The sequence below is a fragment of the Acipenser ruthenus genome, chromosome 26 (assembly GCF_902713425.1).
Source record: "Acipenser ruthenus chromosome 26, fAciRut3.2 maternal haplotype, whole genome shotgun sequence".
In the NCBI taxonomy this organism is placed as follows: domain Eukaryota; kingdom Metazoa; phylum Chordata; class Actinopteri; order Acipenseriformes; family Acipenseridae; genus Acipenser; species Acipenser ruthenus.
Window position 1 is genome coordinate 25,062,487 of NC_081214.1, and position 19,775 is coordinate 25,082,261.

The 19,775-nt window shown below is 41.6% G+C and overlaps 1 protein-coding gene across 1 annotated transcript; it reads right to left on the reverse strand.

Annotated features, from left to right (window-relative positions):
- Window positions 1-382: 382 nt before the first annotated feature.
- Window positions 383-15,003, reverse strand: LOC117963244 (ribosomal biogenesis protein LAS1L-like). The gene is made up of 13 exons (XM_034902493.2): window positions 14,694-15,003; window positions 14,123-14,248; window positions 13,688-13,757; window positions 13,449-13,530; window positions 12,687-12,848; window positions 12,117-12,163; window positions 10,236-10,345; window positions 8,828-8,913; window positions 8,206-8,415; window positions 7,431-7,578; window positions 5,716-6,068; window positions 5,140-5,290; window positions 383-996 (listed from the first exon to the last, which is right to left on the reverse strand). The coding sequence occupies exons 1-13, from the start codon at window positions 14,840-14,842 to the stop codon at window positions 921-923; spliced, it is 1,770 nt and encodes a 589-aa protein (XP_034758384.2). The 5' UTR covers window positions 14,843-15,003; the 3' UTR covers window positions 383-920.
- Window positions 15,004-19,775: the final 4,772 nt, after the last annotated feature.

Here is a 19,775-nt window from a genome sequence, read left to right on the forward strand (position 1 = left end):
GTTCTGTTTTTTTGTATAAAAAAAAATTCAAACATTTTTTTCATCATGTTGCTAAAAAACAAAACACAAAATAATAATAATAATAATAATAATAATAATAATACAGTAGTTCTACTAGGGTGTTCTAAACTCAAATGCCAATATCTGACAGGATGTTGTTTAAAGTTTGTTGACAAACAATTACTTATCCATTCATTTTAAACTTGTAATAAAGAAAATGAAAACTCATTTGAATATCACACAGGTCCAGTAAATACAATGTTCTTGTAAAAAACAAACAAACAAAAAAAAACAACCACACAGCTGGTGAAATCCAATGGTCCTCCTCGGACAACATAATAGTCCATAATGTAGGTATTTCGAGGCACAGCAAACAAAGCAATAAAGGGGGAAATATAATTTATTGATTGCACCTAAAGTATACCAAGACAACAGCAAATAAATAGCAAAATGTTGTTGTGCAGTCTTAATCAAAACATTGTGGTGGGATTTTCTTAGAAACAGTATTGTTTCGTTAGAAGCTAGGCAAAGGAGCTGAAAGAGGCCAGGCTTGTCGGAGAATCTGTTTCCCAAACTTAAATCAAGCACAACTGCATCAAGTGTCCTATAAAAAAAAGCTTCAGAGCCTTGTTACGACAGAAAGGTGTTAATAAGTACACGCAATAACCCAGACGCTGAAAGCAGGTAAATCGACAAATCTACAAGTCTGCAGGGCTACCAGAGAACAAGCAAACCAGCTTTTACAGCACGAGAAACAGTGGAATCTGGAGCAAGTCACTGCTGCAGCCAGGCTTGTTTCTGTGTAGGAAACCCCCGGCTGTAGAAGGCATTGCTCTGTGCAACTTCTGTATTCAGAGCACACACGTCCCCCTTCTGCCTGTGAATGAAGCATTTCTCCTCCTCCTCTTCTTATTCTTCTTCTAGAAAAGCTGCAAGCCACCTTTTAGTTTGTGAAGATCACTTTGTGTCCACAGGAGGCCTTCCGAGATTCCACGGCTGCAACGGAAACGAAAAGTTACCATTTTATTAATACAAGGAGAGGCCACAATCATAAAACTTACGAGCCACCAGGCTTATTTAACAAGAACTAATAAAGCTTAAGCCTTTTTAACCATGAAGTGCGAACGCGGTCACCGGGCTCAAGAATGTGTCGTTCATGCTCAGCATCATACAGGTACATCTCAAGACATCACTGTGAAATCAAGCGAGGATCTGAAACTGCTGGGTATTAAACACTGCTCGCTCTTCTTTCATTTATTTTGCATTGCCCAGTAGCAATCACATTCTTAAATTTAAAAACAACAACCCTGCAATGGACCTCTCTCCTAAGGACGTCGTCCTCGTGATTGTTTAGCAAGTAGTTTAGGCAGAGCCGATTTGGAGCACACTGGCTCTGAATCAAAAGATTGTTCTCTTCTGTACTGCTGCTCGTACTCTATACCAAAGACAGTCCTCACTGACGTCACAGTTTAAAACAATACGTTATGATTCAAAACCTCCACTCCCTGTCAGTTCTATTAACAAAAAGAAGAAAATATATATATCTCAGAAGATTACATGGCTAAAGAATGTGTGCAAAAGCAAGAGCCCATTGTGGATGAATGACAACCCCATTTACAGACTAGAAAAAGGCAAGTCAACTCAACAAAGTGTACCGATAATACTCTCATACTCCCTCACAAGGTACACTGCAGTGCTTCTTTGCCACTCCAGCACAAATACTCTAGGACCTTGATTAAACATGCAGCTTCTTGAATTGCTTTGGATTATACAATGCACCAAAGTTAATAAAAACAATAAAAAAAAGCCCAACCCTATACAAAATCCATTACACCCACACAATAATGAAATGCCTCTCCCTTCATTCACAAAAAAAACACCCTATTATCCACGGCAAGCTTCCTGGAGAGCAGCTCTGTAGATCACCTTTGTTTGCTAACAATTACCCTGGGATTGCAGAACCACACTGGCATCATCATGACGAGAGCAAAACAGGACTGAACGAATGAATGCCAATATTGTGTAATACATTCAGACTCCCACTGCCTATTAGTGTGCTAACAAGACTCACCTTAGCACGACACCAGTACACAGTTGCCACCGTCACTTTTAAACTTTCAATGCACACTCGCAAGAGTTTAGGAAGGCTGGTTTCACAGGCCCACGATTATCACTAATCTTGGACCAACTAATATTATAAGGTTGTCCAAGACAAGTGATAAAGCAGTGTCTGTGAAACCAGCCTTGTCGTGTTCTGAACAGTGTGCAAGAAATATGTTTCGGTAGATTGTACAAAGACTGTATGACGTTTAAGGAACGTTTTAGTAACTCCCACATCCAACAATAATCTGAGCTGTCTCCAGACAGAATCTTCACTCGAGGGCATTCTCTACACAGACCCAGCATGACGCACCTCCACTCCAGGCACACGCAACAGCCAGCCTCAACCCCATTTAATAAAGTTACTTTCCACCCACTCACTGCTCTGTGTTCCTACTGGTCTCCTAGCAACTGCTAATAATATCGAAACACTGGTCAACAACTTGGAAAAGCCATTTTAGGGAAATGCATTGTCTTCAAGGCCCAGTTTGCTCTCTTTCTGTGCAAGTTCTCCCAGATCCTTGGGAATTGTTCTTTGTGGGTCACGTGACAAATCGTTTAATAGTTTTATTCTTACTTTTGTGAAATCTAAATGTCTCCCTTTCTGGCACCTACAGCAATACCAGTTGATGTCACACCTGACCGTAATTCCTCGTTTACAGACTGCAGGTAATACTGCAGAGCTTTTTTGGTTTCGTCAAGCGCAAAAAACAAAAAAACCAAACCGCTCTCCGTTTTTTTCATGTGATTCCAATTCGATAAGAAACAGACGTCATCTCATCAACAGCAGCGTGGGCCCACATCATTCCCCAGAGATGCCTTCAAATGGAATATAATGAGAGAGAGAGAGAGAGAGAGAGGTCTTCCCCGAGTGTGATCCCACACAGATCGAGATCCTGGAGTGTGTTTCCTCCAAGCTCCCCGACACTGTCAGATAGCCAGGCTGTGGGGGGAATGCAGCTTCATACTGCTCAGCACTGTTGCTGCCTTCCACCTACACAGCAGCAGCCCTGACATGCTCCTGCTCATTAGACACATGAAACCCTGGATAACTGAGGGATCTCTGGTGTGGGATGTGTAGGGACGTCTCAATCATTACGGAGGGTTACTACTATCATTCAAGAAACAAAGCTAAGCAAGGGCGGGGTATGATGTTGATACATCTGCAATGCAGTCACACGGGTTCCCACATCAGGGACGGTAGCTGGAGGGAGAGGACGAGGAACACTGCCACCGTCGTAGAGAACCTTTAACGCTTGTAAATGTTTATGTTTGCATCTCTTAAAGCCATACATGTGAAAATGGGCAGGACACATTTACTGTGTACCCCAGTTCAAGTGTCTTTACCCCATTTCCAAGAACACACTCCCCCACTCGCCTCATGTCAGTGTTGCTGTGGTCGGTTTACGTGTTGGGCAGGGAGGATGATTCCCCCCCTCCTCTCCTCTCTCTCTCTCTCGGTAATCTCTTGATGTTTCTGGGTGATTTCTACAGGAAGCAGCTGCTTCTCGAACGTCAGAACAGTTTCCTTTTGCTGCACTTTTCTTTGTTCAATGTCAGTAACAGACGAAAATAGAAACCAGAGAAGAACTTTCTCTGGGCTTTTATGTTGAGTGGGAGGTGTATGTGTGTATGTGGGAGGGGGGTGTTGCGAGGGTCACGAATCAAAGACCACAGACTGAACGGCTTGCTTCGAAACAGACACATGGTAGTTAAATAACCTTGACATGAGTAGATCCTGTTAGGATTAGCTGGTAACGAACCACAGCCAATGACGGTGCAGCAGAGAGCACACCTGGGTTGCTGTGGTCTGTCAGTCACAGGTATCAGAGTGGCTCATTGAAACCCACAGCACAGTCAATCTCAATACCAGAAGGAACTGGGGCAGCACCCCACCCACACAGAGGCCTGTGCAAGCCACAGAGGGATACCAATAAAAGAGCATTTCAAAGATGAGCTGCCTTATAAATACAAACCCTTTTTATCATTCCTGTTGAAATCTTGCTTAGATTCCATCGATGTACAGTGGAGTCCCTCTGTGAAGACCACCACAGCTAGTCCTGTATTGTGCACTTCAGACTCTAACATTCGTTTGAACTCTAACTAGGCATATGGTTTTACAAAAGGCAGGGTCACTTATCCAGAATGGGCAAGCGGACTGTAATCTCATCTACAGCGGCCACGCTAGAAAATATGCAGTTTTGTGCCACACTGAAGACTGAAGGCTTCCCCCACCTACAGCTCTAACTGTGGCTGCCTCCAGCCTGCACTATCAAAGCCCACAATGTTCCTGTTTACAGTGTTAGAAAAGGTCAGTCTGCTTTCACTGTCAGACTGGAAACTGGCACTGCCCCTGCCCCTGCCCCTGCCCCCAGCCCTGTGCAAGTGTGTTTTTAGTATTGCTCCACAAAGCAGCACCCCCAGTTTGTGGCATTCTTTGGGACCTCTTCAATAATTGTTCTATTGTACACAAGCTTCTAATGCGTTCCAACTACTAACTGACTCGTGTGAGATTGCAACGGTGCGATTTATAAAATATCCTGCTCCTGTTGTGACAGTCAGCGCTGATTGGTCTATTATGCACACACAGCTATAAGATTCCCGAAACAAGCAGGGTTTACCATTGCACCAGCAGGTGCGCCCCAGTACTTCAAGACGCACCCCCAGCACCCCTAGTTCCCGCTCCCCTGACTGCAGCAAAAAAAAAAAAAAAAAAAAATCAACGCTCTAGGGATCCTCTCGCACGATTCACACACAAAGCCTGAAGCTGAAATTTTTTTTAAAAAGTGATTAAATTAAAAATCAGTGAGGATACAGCAGATGAAACAATGGTTTATGTCACCAAAAGCAGCCCTGGAGAAAAATGTTATTTTCTTTAATAACAATTTAAACAAATAATAAAATTAAATTAAAAAAAATAAAAAAAACAGGCAGTTGTATGCAAATAAATGCAAATGAGATGAAATGCTTTGTGACAGAACTTGCAGGCCATGCCTTTTCTATCTGCCGTCTCTTTCAGCTCAAAGCGGCGGTGCTTACCTGGGGGCTGCACTGCGAAGGACTGTCCGCTCCACGTCCACAGGCTGCTCCAGCACAGACATCGTGGAGTAACTGTCCAGCAGGAGACAGCTGGGGTCATCAGACTGACCAGGCACTTTACCCAGAGGGAAATCCTTCCATTTCACATTATCTTAAAAAAAAAAAAAAAAAGATATGGACACAGATGAAAAGTTTTCACTATGAGCTTGATTAGCCACAGTGTATAGGTAACAAGTTAAGGTGTGGTGTCTTAAACTCAGTGAAACCAGGAATAGGAGTCTTATTTCCATCACTGGGACGGTACACAAAGAAAAATATGCAGCAACAATCACCACACTTTTCCAGAGGTGAAATAAAGTTTCCTGCAAGAAATTCAACAGCCGGACAAAGAACCAACCTGACTGATGGTTCAGTATTGAAACACAAGGTTTATACATAAGAACATAAGAAAGTTTACAAACGAGAGGAGGCCATTCAGCCCATCTTGCTCGTTTGGTTGTTAGTAGCTTATTGATCCCAGAATCTCATCAAGCAGCTTCTTGAAGCAAATTATGGGTTGTAAGCAGCTGTGCATACCTGTGCATATCTGCCACGGTGACCCTTTCAGTGCTGCCATTCTCTCAGCTATGACCTCTGGGCTCAGCTGCTCATGCAGGTCCTGTGAGGGCCCCTGGACAGTCACTCGCTCCCCTGCGTTGAGTCGAGAGGCTGGGCTGGCTGGCTGGGGCACTGGGCCCCTGGCTCTGTACGGCGGCTCCTGCATGATCCTCCTCTGCAGACTCTCCAGGGTGTGGACTGGCTCCTCCTCCCACTGGTCAGTGTCCATTGAAGGGCTGGCGCCCTCTCCTGGCTGTGTGTAGATACAGCACAGGTGGAGCAGCCGCTGCTGTGTGTCGAGGGGGAGAGGCTTGTCCATGTCTGTCAGGATCCTGCAGGATTAACATTGTTACGCGTCAAACTTAACTTCTATGGGATTTGCAGAACCAACAGAATATTTATTAGAGCTTCTCGTGTTTAAGTAGGGTTTTAAAATTCAAACCCAAGTTTAATGACCCCCAGCGGCATCAAATTCTCTTCTAAACAAAGGAGAGAAAAGAATCTTCTGCACGCTAGATACCATCTATGAATCTTCTGCACGCTAGATACCATCTATGAATTGGTTTCCTTTGCACGATATATTTGATACAATTTGTTATAGAAACAAACATCGCAAATTAGATTGACCTCTTTAATTCTGGCCTTATGTTTCAGAATGTGGTTTCTTTGGGATTTTGAAAGAGCGAAATATAAATTTCACCAATTCACTACATCTAGAGAGAGTGCTCCAGGGATTTCAACAGAAGGCAAATTATTTTTCTTTTTAATGAAAAACCTAGACAAGCTTTTTCTCTCTGACTAAGCCACCTGTCCCTATAACTGAAAGCACCATACTTGCAAGTCATCGTTTGAATCCCAAAGGCACAGAGCTACCTAGTGACTCACGTTCTTCTCGATACTCATGGAGCTGAGCAACAGGGGATGTGCAGCCTGCATACCAATTCAGGGATTGAACTGTAGTTCACACCACTGAAACAGTTCCATTCCTGGCTGGAGCACCAACTGACGTCAAGGACAGCCCGACATGGCTAATATTAACCCTTTCAGTCCCTATCTTAACGCAGTATGTTAACATATGCGGTTGGAAATCATATTAGAACCTCACAGGACTCCTAGGTCCCAGTCTGAGGTAGTGTTGAAATATATGATCATTTTGTCCTGTTCTCATTCATTAAAAGGAGTTCCTTGTTCAGCTCGACAAAATTCAGGACTGGAAGTGTTAAATTAATTAATTGGATTAGGTTGGAACAGCATATTGAACTGCAAATTCAGAAAAACAAGGCTAGTACAACTCATTTAAATCATGAAATCATCTAAAAATGCCCTTGACGTACAATAGTGCCATTCAAAGCAGACATCCTAAATCATGTTTAATGCTGCAGATAAACAGATGTATATGCATACTCGAGCAGAGGGGGGAGAATCAAAAAAGTCAGTCATACAAATAAAAACATATCCCACCTTGGGCACGCTATATTGGAAACGCAATTTTTTGTTACATCAAGCCTTTAAATCAAGCCTTATTGTTATCATTATGTTTGCTATGATTTGATAATTCATCTGATTACCTATTATGATCATAGTCGTAAACCTCCCATTTTAGTTCTGGTTTGATAGTTAACTACAGGACAGACAGGTGTCTTACTGTGGGACGTTGGCTATGAATCGTGGGTTCTAATAAACAGGGTACTTACTGCTGCAGCAGGTAGGGGGAGGCCAGGCACGGGGCAGCCAGGCACAATGTCAGGAGTTTCTGCCACTGCAGTCGAACCTGGTTTGCAAACAGCTGGAATTTACCCCTTGTCTCCTTCTGGCTGCGAGAGAGACCTTTCTGCGCTTTGCCTAAATGGGAATCGCAGCAAGAGGAGTCAGTGACATTTACACCCTGCAGCCTTTAAAAGGGCTTGCATCAGAAAGATCGTCATTCTCAATAATGTGATTCTGACTTGGGTGTAAATTCCTTCATATTGTGGTTGAGACGGAAACCAAAGAGTGTTACTAGCTGACTCATCTATTCACTGGCAGCGTTTTCAGAGAACAATTCACACGCACACCAACTTCACATCCCATATTCCCAGCTTTATTTGATAGTCCGATGTATTAGGAGTAAATTGTATGATGAATTAAGACTATACTAAAAGTTATGCTGTACATAGACTTCTCTGACCTGGTATAGAGAATGAGATACAGATATGCATTGCACTAAACTGAATAAACTGCTGAACTGAACTACATTTAGCAGGAACCCTACTTGCTTTCCTGAAGGATGGATTGCCCTGTTGCAGTAGATTACAGCTAGCAGAGGTTAGCGAGAAATGTTACACAATTTTAATCTTCAAAGATATACAACAGGTAAAACTATAAGAATGTCAAGCAGGCAAACGATTCAGCTAGTGCCTTCTTAAGTGCAAGGACCTATAACCCCCCTAGCAGGTTCAGACAGTCGCTCTGGTGAAGTCGTGGAGGTACCTGCTCTGTGATTGCAGGTCAGGATGTCAGTGATCCAGCCTGTGATGTACTGGATCCTGTGTGCAGAGGTCTCTGTACACAGCTGCAGCTCAGCAAACAGCTTCTCCAGCAACATCTGGGTGAACACCTGGGAGTGCAGCAGCTTCAGCAGGGGGTGCCAGAATTGAACGAACACACGAGGGACACACGGCATCGATAACTCAGCATTGTCTGCAAGTTAATGGGGACAGTACACATGGGGTGCGATTGTTTTTGTACAGTAGTGTGCAAATTTACTGGAACACCTCAAGATTGGTCATTTATGTCCTTTATACACCCATCTGCATGGAAACCTCGGTGTGAGAATTTCAATTTTCGATCAGTAATCAGCAGTATAGAAACAACAGGCACTTGTGTGTGGATTTCAGAACCACTTTGCGCTTTAATTAGGCATCTAAAACAACTCCTAAAAAGTCAAAACCATGAATTTGCCTATTTTGACAATTTTCCAGTGGTTGGATTTCATAGGCACAACAAAACAGAAGCAATGGGGGGGGGGGGGGCGGGGTTTTCTAATAAATGTACACACTACTGTATTTTTTAAAATATTTTGCTGCTTAAACCCCTAATTGCCCGGTCTTACCTGAAGGGTGGATTTGTAAAGACTCCAGCTGTTCAGCGGTTGGGATGAGAAATCCATCATCCAGAAACACTTCAGCCAGAGCCTCCCTGCAAGACAGCAGGAATCTCAGTGAACTGCATGAGCCCCTGGAGTCAGCGCTCAGGACCACTTCCTGCTCTCCCAGGCAGACCAATACACCTCTTTCACACGTGACGCTGCTCCCTTTGTTCTGCATCGTGCTTGCTGCGCACATACTTTCTGTGATATTTACCTGTACACATCACATAACATATATGTTTTCTCTCTCTAATAATAGTATCTTGAGGCTATCCAGAGAAGGTTCAATTTCTTAAAAATATAAATTTAAAAAAGGAATGAGAAGGGGTTCTTATTCGGGGGGCTGTTAAACCAGTTCGTTTGTTTTAAGCAATACTGAAAATGATTTAATTCACCTCGACACATATCGAAAAAGGGAGCTTATTATTTTTAGAGATTTCAACTCCGCACCAAAAGCCTGACATAACAATTAATGAAACTTATGACAGTTAACCTCGTGAACCACAGAGGATGAAACCGAAGGCACAGCGAGCAGTGAGAAAAACCCCTTGCTCTTCCAAATCAGCTTTCACTGAGCAGTAAGATAAACTGCATGTTTTCCACACTGCCACACGACGAGCAGACAGACATACACTGTTGTTCCGTCTTGATTGTAATTCTTGGATTCTTTCTACCAAGAACTACTTCTTCTTGCAATGTACGCAGTGCACAGTGGGGGGGGGGGGCTGGTTGGTTTCCATAGTGGGATTCCCCACAGTAAGTTAATAATCAATGGTATGCTGTGCAGCGTAGGAGGACATGTGCTGTGGAAACAGCCCAGAGTGAACACCATCAGCACAAAGCAAATCAAACGAGGTTGAAGATAACAGCAAGACTGCGCTACCCGGCTTGTAATTAGCAATGAGGTGCACCTACGCCACTGTTATCTATTCCTGCAAACTAATCACTTCTCTTCCTAGCAGCCAGGGAACAATGCTTAATCTCCCCCGAGCCCAGGTTAAAAAAACAGAATCACATTGCCTTTTGATATTCAGGCACTGAACTTTAAATCAGCTAACTGAAGCAAGGGATCTGTAGCAGCACTATTCCCTCTAGATGACGTACGCCAGTGGCTTCTACTTTCTAGGACAGAAGTTCCAACCTCACAGCACTGACAGCACTGCAGCACAGTCAAGCAATCATTTACGATTTAAGAACAAACTTTTTTTATTGTCCATTTTATATTAAAACGAAGCGCAACAGCCCTGTAAGACCGTACATGTGGTGGAACGCTAGCAAAAATAAATGAATTGACTGTGTTTTGTGAAGTTATTTCCCCAAACAAGCTCTCGAACTGAGCCTCATTCCTTGCTTTCTTTCGAGCTGTGTATACCTGTTCTCAGGAGCAAAGTCTTTGATCTGCATCATGATCCACTCCAGCTCTGAGGAGGGGCAGGGCCACATCTTCTTTGCCTTGTTCTCCTTCTGCAGCTCAGCTAGGACCTTGCAGTGTGGGTGGGGTGGAGAAGGGCAGTGAGGAGTTCAACTACATTTCATTCCAAGAAATCAAACAGCCATACAACTGACACACTGAAAACAAAGAAAACAACCCACTTCTGATCATGCCTGTTTTCATTTCATGTGATTTGTTTTAATATGCTGTTGACTGTTCACTCATTTTAAACAAGCTCTTCTCTGTAGAGTTGAAGCAGGCATTCATTCTTGCCCGACTCCCTCTCTCCCCTCCACTTTCCTTCATTTTTCACAATCCAAAAAAGCTGATCTCCTTCCAACTAAAATAAACAGACCAGACTGTCAACTGGAAGACAATAAGCAGTCTATGGAATAATAAATAAACTGACACCTAGGACATTTTTTACTCCCTCTCCCCCCCCCCACCACTATTTTTCAGAATACAAACACAGTCCCCAGCTTTCACAGAGAAATCTCCCGTTCTGAAATGCTCTCCTGTGTTTCATCGCTCCCACTCCCTCTCCCACACACCACTGTGCGTCATGTGGTTGGTTGTGATAACGACGCTCACTCAAGTAATAAATAACCCATTGGCCCAAGACGTTTGGGAAGGTTATAAATCAAGCAGCAGCTACCAAAGAAACTCTACGTGCTCAGGGAGTGAGGGGGTGAGAGAATTCATGGGCTGTTCCGGGAAGCCCTCATTCTGGCACTATGCTTCTTAATGAAGGCACTGAGGGGAGAGTTTCCAAATACTGGGTTTGCACTGTGGTTTTAGCCTGTTGTCATGGCGATATCTACCCCTGATTAAGGAAGTGAGAACTACTCGGTGCTTTCTCACTGCCGCCTGTCCTCTCAGCACCTCGTTTCTTTTACCACAAAGCTGAAGCCTCCAACAGCTCTCTAGCTGGCAAGCCAGACGAGCGAGAAACATCTCCCCACAAGCAAAGAGCTTGTGTCGATTCTCACCTCTCAGCAAAAATAATCAGTGGGCACAAATTAGAAGTTAGGTCAAAAGTCATCACCATGGCCCTCACAAACCTGTGCTACAGAAAGGTCCTTGATAACTGGATAGCTCCAATGTAGGTCACTGGTAGCGTACAACCCAGTAAGCTTAAAACATCGGCCTCATAGTATTGACAATTGCACAAGTATCAGCATGAACCAAAATGTCTCATCCAATGTATAAATAAAAAGAACTTCATGTTTTTGCATTGAAGGCTTTTTGGAGTTTTTTCTCCAGTGCTACAGAGAGCGAGTCTATTTTCACCTGTTTAATATCTTTGTAAGCATACCACGATCCCAAAAGCCTGCCTGTGACTGAGTTGACCTTCTCAAGATGGCAGCAACAGTTACAGATTCGGTACAGGGAACAACAAACAATACTGGGTGAGAACTGTCCTGACGGGTGAGAATTAGGCTTGGGTGAGGATACGCCTGGAACACCAGCTTCTTTCTGAGTTATGAAAAGTTATTTGTAATCAAATGTCTATAGCACCACCTGCTGTTGTATTATTGCAACTGCTTGCATTGCCGAATACATCAAAACGAGAACGTGGAAGACAGGGAAAGACCGACAATATTCACCAACAACCATATCCCATGTAGCATGCAAGCGTAATGCATTCATTTGCTTCAACCAAAGTTTTCCTAATATGGTGTGTTTTTAAAATAACTTAAAGTTTTACTGTATTGGCAATACATTATTTTTACAAATACAATACAGGTTACCCACAGCACAAAGCAAAGGCTTGCAGTACTTACTGCTAATTTAGAATATAAATATAAAATTATGAATTACCTGAAACTGTTCATTTTCATAGGACACCAACAGTTCTCTAGCTTTTTCTAAAAAAATAAAATAAATTATTATTTCTCACCCCAAAAATAATGGTAAGATTTATTTAAACAAACACAAAAGACTGATTGGCTCAGAAGCCCTTTGCATACTTTACACAGGGTGTTGACAACCAACTGCCCCACTTAAGTGTCTTTTGGTTATCAGCAGATGTACTGTATGTTAATGCAAATAATTTTGATGAAAGAAAATTCTGCTTTCTGGTATACTTATTTCCTGTTCTGTAGGTCACACGTCTGATTGCAGGAAGACCATTGCAGACAATGTGATCTTTAGCACAGGAAGCAAAAGTGACAACAAAGAAAAACCTTTTTGCTTCGGCACAAGACAAAAGGGGCAGAGATATTGTTGCTAGTGCCAGCAAGAGCAATGGGAATTGATCTGAAGCTTTGGTTATCCCTCCACTTGTGTCTCACTGTTGAGAGAATGCTTGCTTTCTTCCTATGAATTAGGGATTTGAATTCTATTGCCATGCTACATTTCCCTGAGGCTGTTATTTCACGCTTCACTCACCGTAGATCTCTTTGTGTTTGAGTCTCTTGTGCGGCTCAGTGACCTCCTCCTCCTCATCATCCTCCTCCTCCTCAGTGGAGGAGTCCCACTGCTCCACCAGGCTGCTTCCCAGTTGCTGGGACCAATACTCCTGCCTCAGCCACTCCAGAACACACTCGCATCCTGACAGAGAGCACAGCCAGAAAACAACAGGGTTCACCGCTGGGATCAAGAAACCGAACCGCACACAGAACTCCAGCTGGGTCAGATCACTGACTGTGCACACAGTCAAGGTTCATCTTAACCAAGAAATCCATTTTATGAATTATTATTTTCACAACAAATACAAGATATGTTGTGAACAAGAGGCAGTTTGACCCATTGAAGTGTGTTCGTTGCTAATACACTGTTAGAACTGAATGCCTCGTGACAGAATCCAATTGTATTTTTACTGTTTCTACAGTTGTAGCTGGTACTAAACTATTCCATGCATGAATAACTCTGTGTGTAAAGAAGTCTAAATCGTTCTGGAGTGATTGAATTATTGTATATCCTCAAACAGCATATAATACTTAGCCTAGTTGCCCTTCTCTGTACCTTCTCAAGTGCAATAATGCATTTTTTGTAGCGAGCTGGTCTAAACAGGTCTAAATAGTTCTGCAGCATTGGTTGATCTATTTAACTACTAGACGCATCCATACTATCTGAATGTACATTAACTATAGAGCAGCCACTCTTGGTCTCATCCGAGGTAAATGAAAGCTCATGCTAGGCTGTACCCACCTTTCCTGCACCAGTTCAGGGAGGGGAGTTTCCCGTGAGTTATGTCATGGCGCAAGTTCACTATCCACTCTGGAATGTTCATCTGGAAACACGAAAATAAGCTTAAAATGATGTCTCAGAAGGTAGATCACAAACACAAACGTAGTCAGCTACCAACCACGAAACATACTTTCGAATAAAAGGGAGCATCAGAGATTTCAACACCATCCAAAAGCACCTTCTTGTTTTACACTACGAACCTCATTGGCCAGTCGTCTCAGAGGAATGGAGATTGTCTTCTGCTTCCGTTCAGTGATTAAATTCACAAACCTACAGCAGAAAACGGGGCATTAATTATCAGTGCATGTATCAAGATACTGCACGTGTTTGACAAATCGACAGCTAAAAACTGCTGTACCTTTGTGGGCAAGTATATAAACCAGCTGTGTTGTTTTCTGAGTACAGTGCACTGAGGTCTATGAGATTGTTTAGTATGAAATATATTTCAGATAAATGCACAAGGATGTGTACTAAATGAAGCGATCTAAAGCAACTAAACAGTGGCAGATCTAACATAATCAAAATGTGTGTAGCAGTATTATTCCAATCAAACATTTAACAGTGCATTTCTGTCAGTAAAACCAAAGTACCAGGGAGCGTGTTAAGACCGCGGTATTTGTTCTCTCCAATCTCACCTTACAAGAGCCATACCATACAAGAGGACTAACTCCTCGGTACAGCCGCGTCCAGAAGCGTCCGCCACCTGACACCTGACCAGGTCAGCAGTGCTTTCCACGGCGACTGGGGTGCTGCTGCCGTACCTGAGTGTCAAACAAAGAGGACAGATCACAGCATAGACATGAGGCTATACGTGCATAGAAAACTGAACAGAAAGTGACTGGAGAAGAAATTAAAAGAAGGTTGGCTTATAAATGAAATATAATGAAATGGGTTTGTATAATCTATAATACCTCTAACAGTGATCTTGTATCGATATTATTATTATTATTATTATTATTATTATTATTATTATTAATAATAATAATAATAATAATAATAATAATAAACCATTACAATGGCACGTCATAATACACTGGTAGTTAAATTTCCAAATGTACATTACTTCTTAAAACAAAAACAATTGTATTCTATAAAGCGCGACAGTGTACAGACATCTTAAATAATACTAACACACTAAACACAGGTTTGGTTTTTTTTTTCCTAACGATAACAATATTGGAGGCGCATCATTCTCACTCGATTTACCTTCCTCTCCATGCCGATATTCTTTGCAGAGCATACTTCTGTAAACTGCAATCTTTAGAGTATAAATATTCAAGAACCTGGTCCCATTCCGCCTTGTTAATCCAAGCAACTACGTGACCCGCCTTCCCTGACGACGTTTTCCTCTTCATTATTTTAATTACTGCTATCGAACCGAACCGAGCTCAAGAATTCAAATTCAACACATACGCTACTATGAAAACTAAAGCATGAACTACAGCAGCCGCAACCTAACCCGCGACACACCGCTTCTACTGTGACGTAACGAGATCGGCAGAACGCAGGTCGAATCAATTCTGAAGTTGTCGTTTTACACGCCCACAAACCTCATGAATTATGTATTACGCACATATTTGTATTCGATGAGACAAGGTAGGTTGCATATCAGGGAGGAAGTGTCAGAGCGCTACATAATGTGGTCCGGTAAATGAAGCAGACTGTGGACAACCGTTTCCAATGTGTAACCAGATAATACTGCCGTGGATATGCATTGAACTGGATACAATGTATGATTATGATTGATTACTGATATAAAAATACCTTCATATCCTTTAGTAATGTAACTAGGCCTTACACTTGTGAAGACTTCTGTTTTACCAGTAAATTGATACTTTCTGGGGGTTTTTTTTGTTTTTTTTTATAAAGTATTATTATTTTTTTAAATATTTATAAAAAAAAAAAAAAATCTGCATAGAATATATATATATATATATATATATATTATATATATATATATATATATATATATATATATATATATATATATTAGCTCAAAGAGCCAGCTGCCCAAATATATATATATATATATATATATATATATATATATATATATATATATATATATATATATTAAATAAAAACTACAACCTGACATTTGCCTTGCTTTCACTACACTTTACTATGCTTGTACCATGGTACCTCATACTGCAGTATGAAGGGGACTGTCTATTAGGCACATGCTTGTTGGTATTGGTTTTTCTTCGTGTCTGTATAGTTGGTGCAGATGACAGCTCTGTACCCTAACTGTCCTGTGAAAACAGCAAGCTGAGCCGGGCTTTCACAGTCCACGTTTTGGATTCATTCCTAATGCAATATCGAGTTCCTCCAGAAGGGGTCAGCCTTTTATCGATGTATCAACAGGAGATCAAACCTAGCTTTGTTTAAGTTTCTTTAAACTTGTGGTTAACCAGAAATCCTTTCCCCAAAGGAAACAATGTTTGAATTATTCCTGACTTCCAGGCGTTTCAAAGCAAGGTCAGTGTTTAACAACACCGAGCACAAAGACTGTTAAATACCACTGCGGCAGCAAAGTCAATCCATGCACCCTTCTACAAATATGTAGTACCTTCACACTCTGAACCCCCAGCGATTTCAATTCTACTTCATTTTACTTTTACTTCCTGTGTCAGACAGGCATGCTCTGTTGGTGTACCAGAGTACCACAGGAAGTGATGTTGAGCCAGGACAAAGGAAGTGTAGACTTTCGTTTTCTATAGTGGGGGGTCTGTATGCCCCACTATATATATATATATATATATATATATATATATATATATATATATATATATATATAAGAAAAAGATCTTCAGCACAACAATATGGGAAACCAGTGGCAATGTTTCTAATGCTTACAAAAAGTAAGAAGATTGATTTGAACCCTTGGTTCTAAGTTGTTATCCCTCAAAGCTGAATGTGCATTAGAGCCACATCTGTATGTTTGGTACTGTATACTGCCATTTGTGTCCTGTCATAACAGCATGTTCTAGTGTAAGCATACAGAAGGCACAGGTTCTGAACAACACCTCACGCATATTCATCTTAAAAGTTATTTTTAGTTCTCTTCTAGAATGCTGAGTGCACATGTCAGGCTCTGGCCTGGGTAATTGTCTCTCAGGGATGAGTTTGTCATGAGCACCATAAGAACCTCAGACTCGGAACTCCCAGTCATGTGGTTTCAGGATAAAACCAGAGCTCGCCTGCAGGCAACTGCAAATTAAAAAACCTGACCAAGTTCTCGTTTAGATACATAATGTCAGCAGTATGACAGCCTGAAGTCTCTAGTACGATATACCCCATCAAGGACTGGGAGTAACAACAGCCAGATCGGACAGACTTTGACAGAGGGTTGATAGTAGGCACTCAGACAGCATGTTCTTCCAAATTCAACCCTGCTGCTGTGAACCTTAAAATGGATAAATATAGAACATTCTATTCATAATGTTACTAGGTAAGTAAGCAGCAGTGCACACGTTACTGTTAATATAGTAGATGCCCTTTCAAAACAAAGAGCCATTTCCCCTAATGGAACAGGCTATATTTAGCAGATGATGAAATGTACCACCGCCCAGTTCCATTTACTGCTGTCTAATTCCTGGCAGCCAACGTGCCCTCTGAACACTTGTAGCAAATTGCTGCTGCTCCTGTGCTTATTGTGGGGGTTATTTTGAGTTATATTGGTTTCATAATTATTATCTACAGTACATTAGATTAAAAGAGAACATGAACCGTGCTGCGTTCTTTTTACTGCTAAAATAAAGTGTTGAAGTGTTGAAGCTATAATTGACTGTTGCTGTAATATTTGGCATTAGCTGTAGGCAGCTTCATTACAGTTCCTCTTAAGACCACTATTCACTATGAGACGACAACATAGATGAAATGTTGACCTTTATCCTTATGTAGATGTGGGTGTGTGAACAGTTTTTATACTGTGTACAGTTTCCATATCTTATGGGATCTTTGACTCAAAGCTGAATAATTTGTCAAATTCTATCAGTTATATTTGTCCAGCACCTAAGAAATAGGCCCACTGCATGTGAAAAACTACTGCCAACTGAAACACAGACAACCCCACACAAAAAAGCAAGCGTATCCATACATCATATCATTTTCTCTTTAACTATATTGTTATGATAACTTACTTAATTGGGTACTTAATGGGTTAAGACTCCCTCAGATGAAGTAAGTTTGATGATCTCAAACGAGTTCACATCACAAAACTACCACACAGCTTGGCTTGATTGTTATGTGGCTCGTGAGAGTCCAGGGACTGGCTGGCAGGTGTGTTGGGGTGAGGTCAGGGTCGAGGTGCACTTGCAGGGTGTGAGGAGACACTATCCAGGCTGCTGCAACCTCACCTGTCATGCCATCATTACACAGCCTTTACAAACAAGCAGAGCAAGTGGTAAAAACATTCTTGCTCTGCTTGTGCGTGTGCAGGTATGGATGTGACAAGGAACACACGAACATGCAAACCAAGGTGGAAGTGAATTAAACAGGGAGCGGGTCCAGTAGTCAGGGCTGTGATTCCACATCATGCACATATATGGCATCCAGGCACTAGCCCATACCAGGACAGGGAGTAACAGGAACTGCTCGTTTCTTAAGAGCAATTTTCAATTCTTCGATTCGGGGACTGAGCGGTGATGTCATGTTACGTTTTGAGCTACAATAACAGGAAATGTTCGAGTGTTTACCCTGGCAGAATCTGTTTCTCTGTGATTTTTTTACTTCCTGGCTTATATCTGCTTCCTCTGATTATTGCACTGCATGGCACAGGAAAAAAAAAAAAAGTGGGCAGATATTTGCTTTAGGATCGGATACTGCTGCTCCACAAACGCTAAGAGCTGAGAACTTCATATTGTACTCTTCCTGTTGATTTCCAAAATCGATGACTCTGACTGAGCAATAAGTAAGACAGTGCTCAAACTTTAAAGATACCACACTCTTAGCTACTGTTTCCCATTCCAGGTAGAAGAGGATTCCTAAAGGGATTCTGGGTACAGGCTGACACACCATACTTAGACAGAGAGCTGCTACTTGGAAACCTGATGGATCGGTTTCTTCCTTTCTTGATTCTGAAAAGACAATGCATAGTTTTGTTTTTTTTTTTTCTCAGCAGTGCGGCAGGAGGCTGTGTATTTCCTGAACTGAGAAAGCTGCTCGCAAACACAGTTTCCTGCCCTCGGTCAGGACAGGACTGCAGGAAGTTCAGATTGTGCCTGACCTATATCAGCAGGAACTGAGATAGGAGACTTCTGCCCAGGTCACATCACCTAATAGATTGAACGGGAAGAACTCCCTCCACCTACACACAGCACTATTGGAGTACTTGTAAACTGTGTACAGTAAACTCTCTCTTGGGTTTTATTAAAAAACAAATTCAGAGCAGCCCCTTTCAACTGGTGACAATCTGAAGATGTCCTGAACCTCTACATACAACCAATGAACTCCCTGCCATTAGTGGCCACAATACATAATTTTACTGTACTGTAGGTGGTATTGGATGTTTTTCTAATTATTACTATTTGTTTTATTTAATAGTTTTTCTTTTTTTTTTCTCAGTTTCTCTGGATCACAGTGCTATACTAGTTTAGTAAAACATTTTTGCAATTAAGGGGCAATACTGAAACTGCAGACTCTTGTGCATAAAAACCACATCTTATCATTGCTGGTAAAACGTTTCATTTCTAAAAGGGTTGTAGCTTATATTAATGAACAATACTCAAGATCCCCAAAATACTCAGAGCTTTAGTAATACGGCGAACATTCATTTTAGCATCACTAAACAGCGCTGAAAATGTAAGGGTTTTAGAAATCTATAGTATATCACCCTTTTCACCAACAATTTAAATGTATCTTCAGAATACCAGTATATAAGAGTTATAAAGAACAACCACGTTTTTAAAAAGCACCCCTGGTGTGTGATTAAACTCATTGGTTTCTCATCAAGTGGCAGGATTGATACGTCACATATGAAAATAAAATGCCAGTGAAATTCCCATAGGAGTTGCTGACTGAAGCTCATATCACATGGGCAGGACTCTGAGAGTTAACACAGTGCGGTGACGCGCAGAATTGTGAATGACTGTGCGCAGTCATACATACGATTTACATTAAGATCTTCATTTTAAATTATTTTCTTAAAAACATCAAAATAGCTATTTGTTAGTTTACTGTATTACACATAAATATATCATACTGTACTTACGAGAGTTGCATATTCTTTTGTACGCAGAAATATTAAACCTTGCAAAACAAAAGCCATTTTTTAATTTTTTAACCATG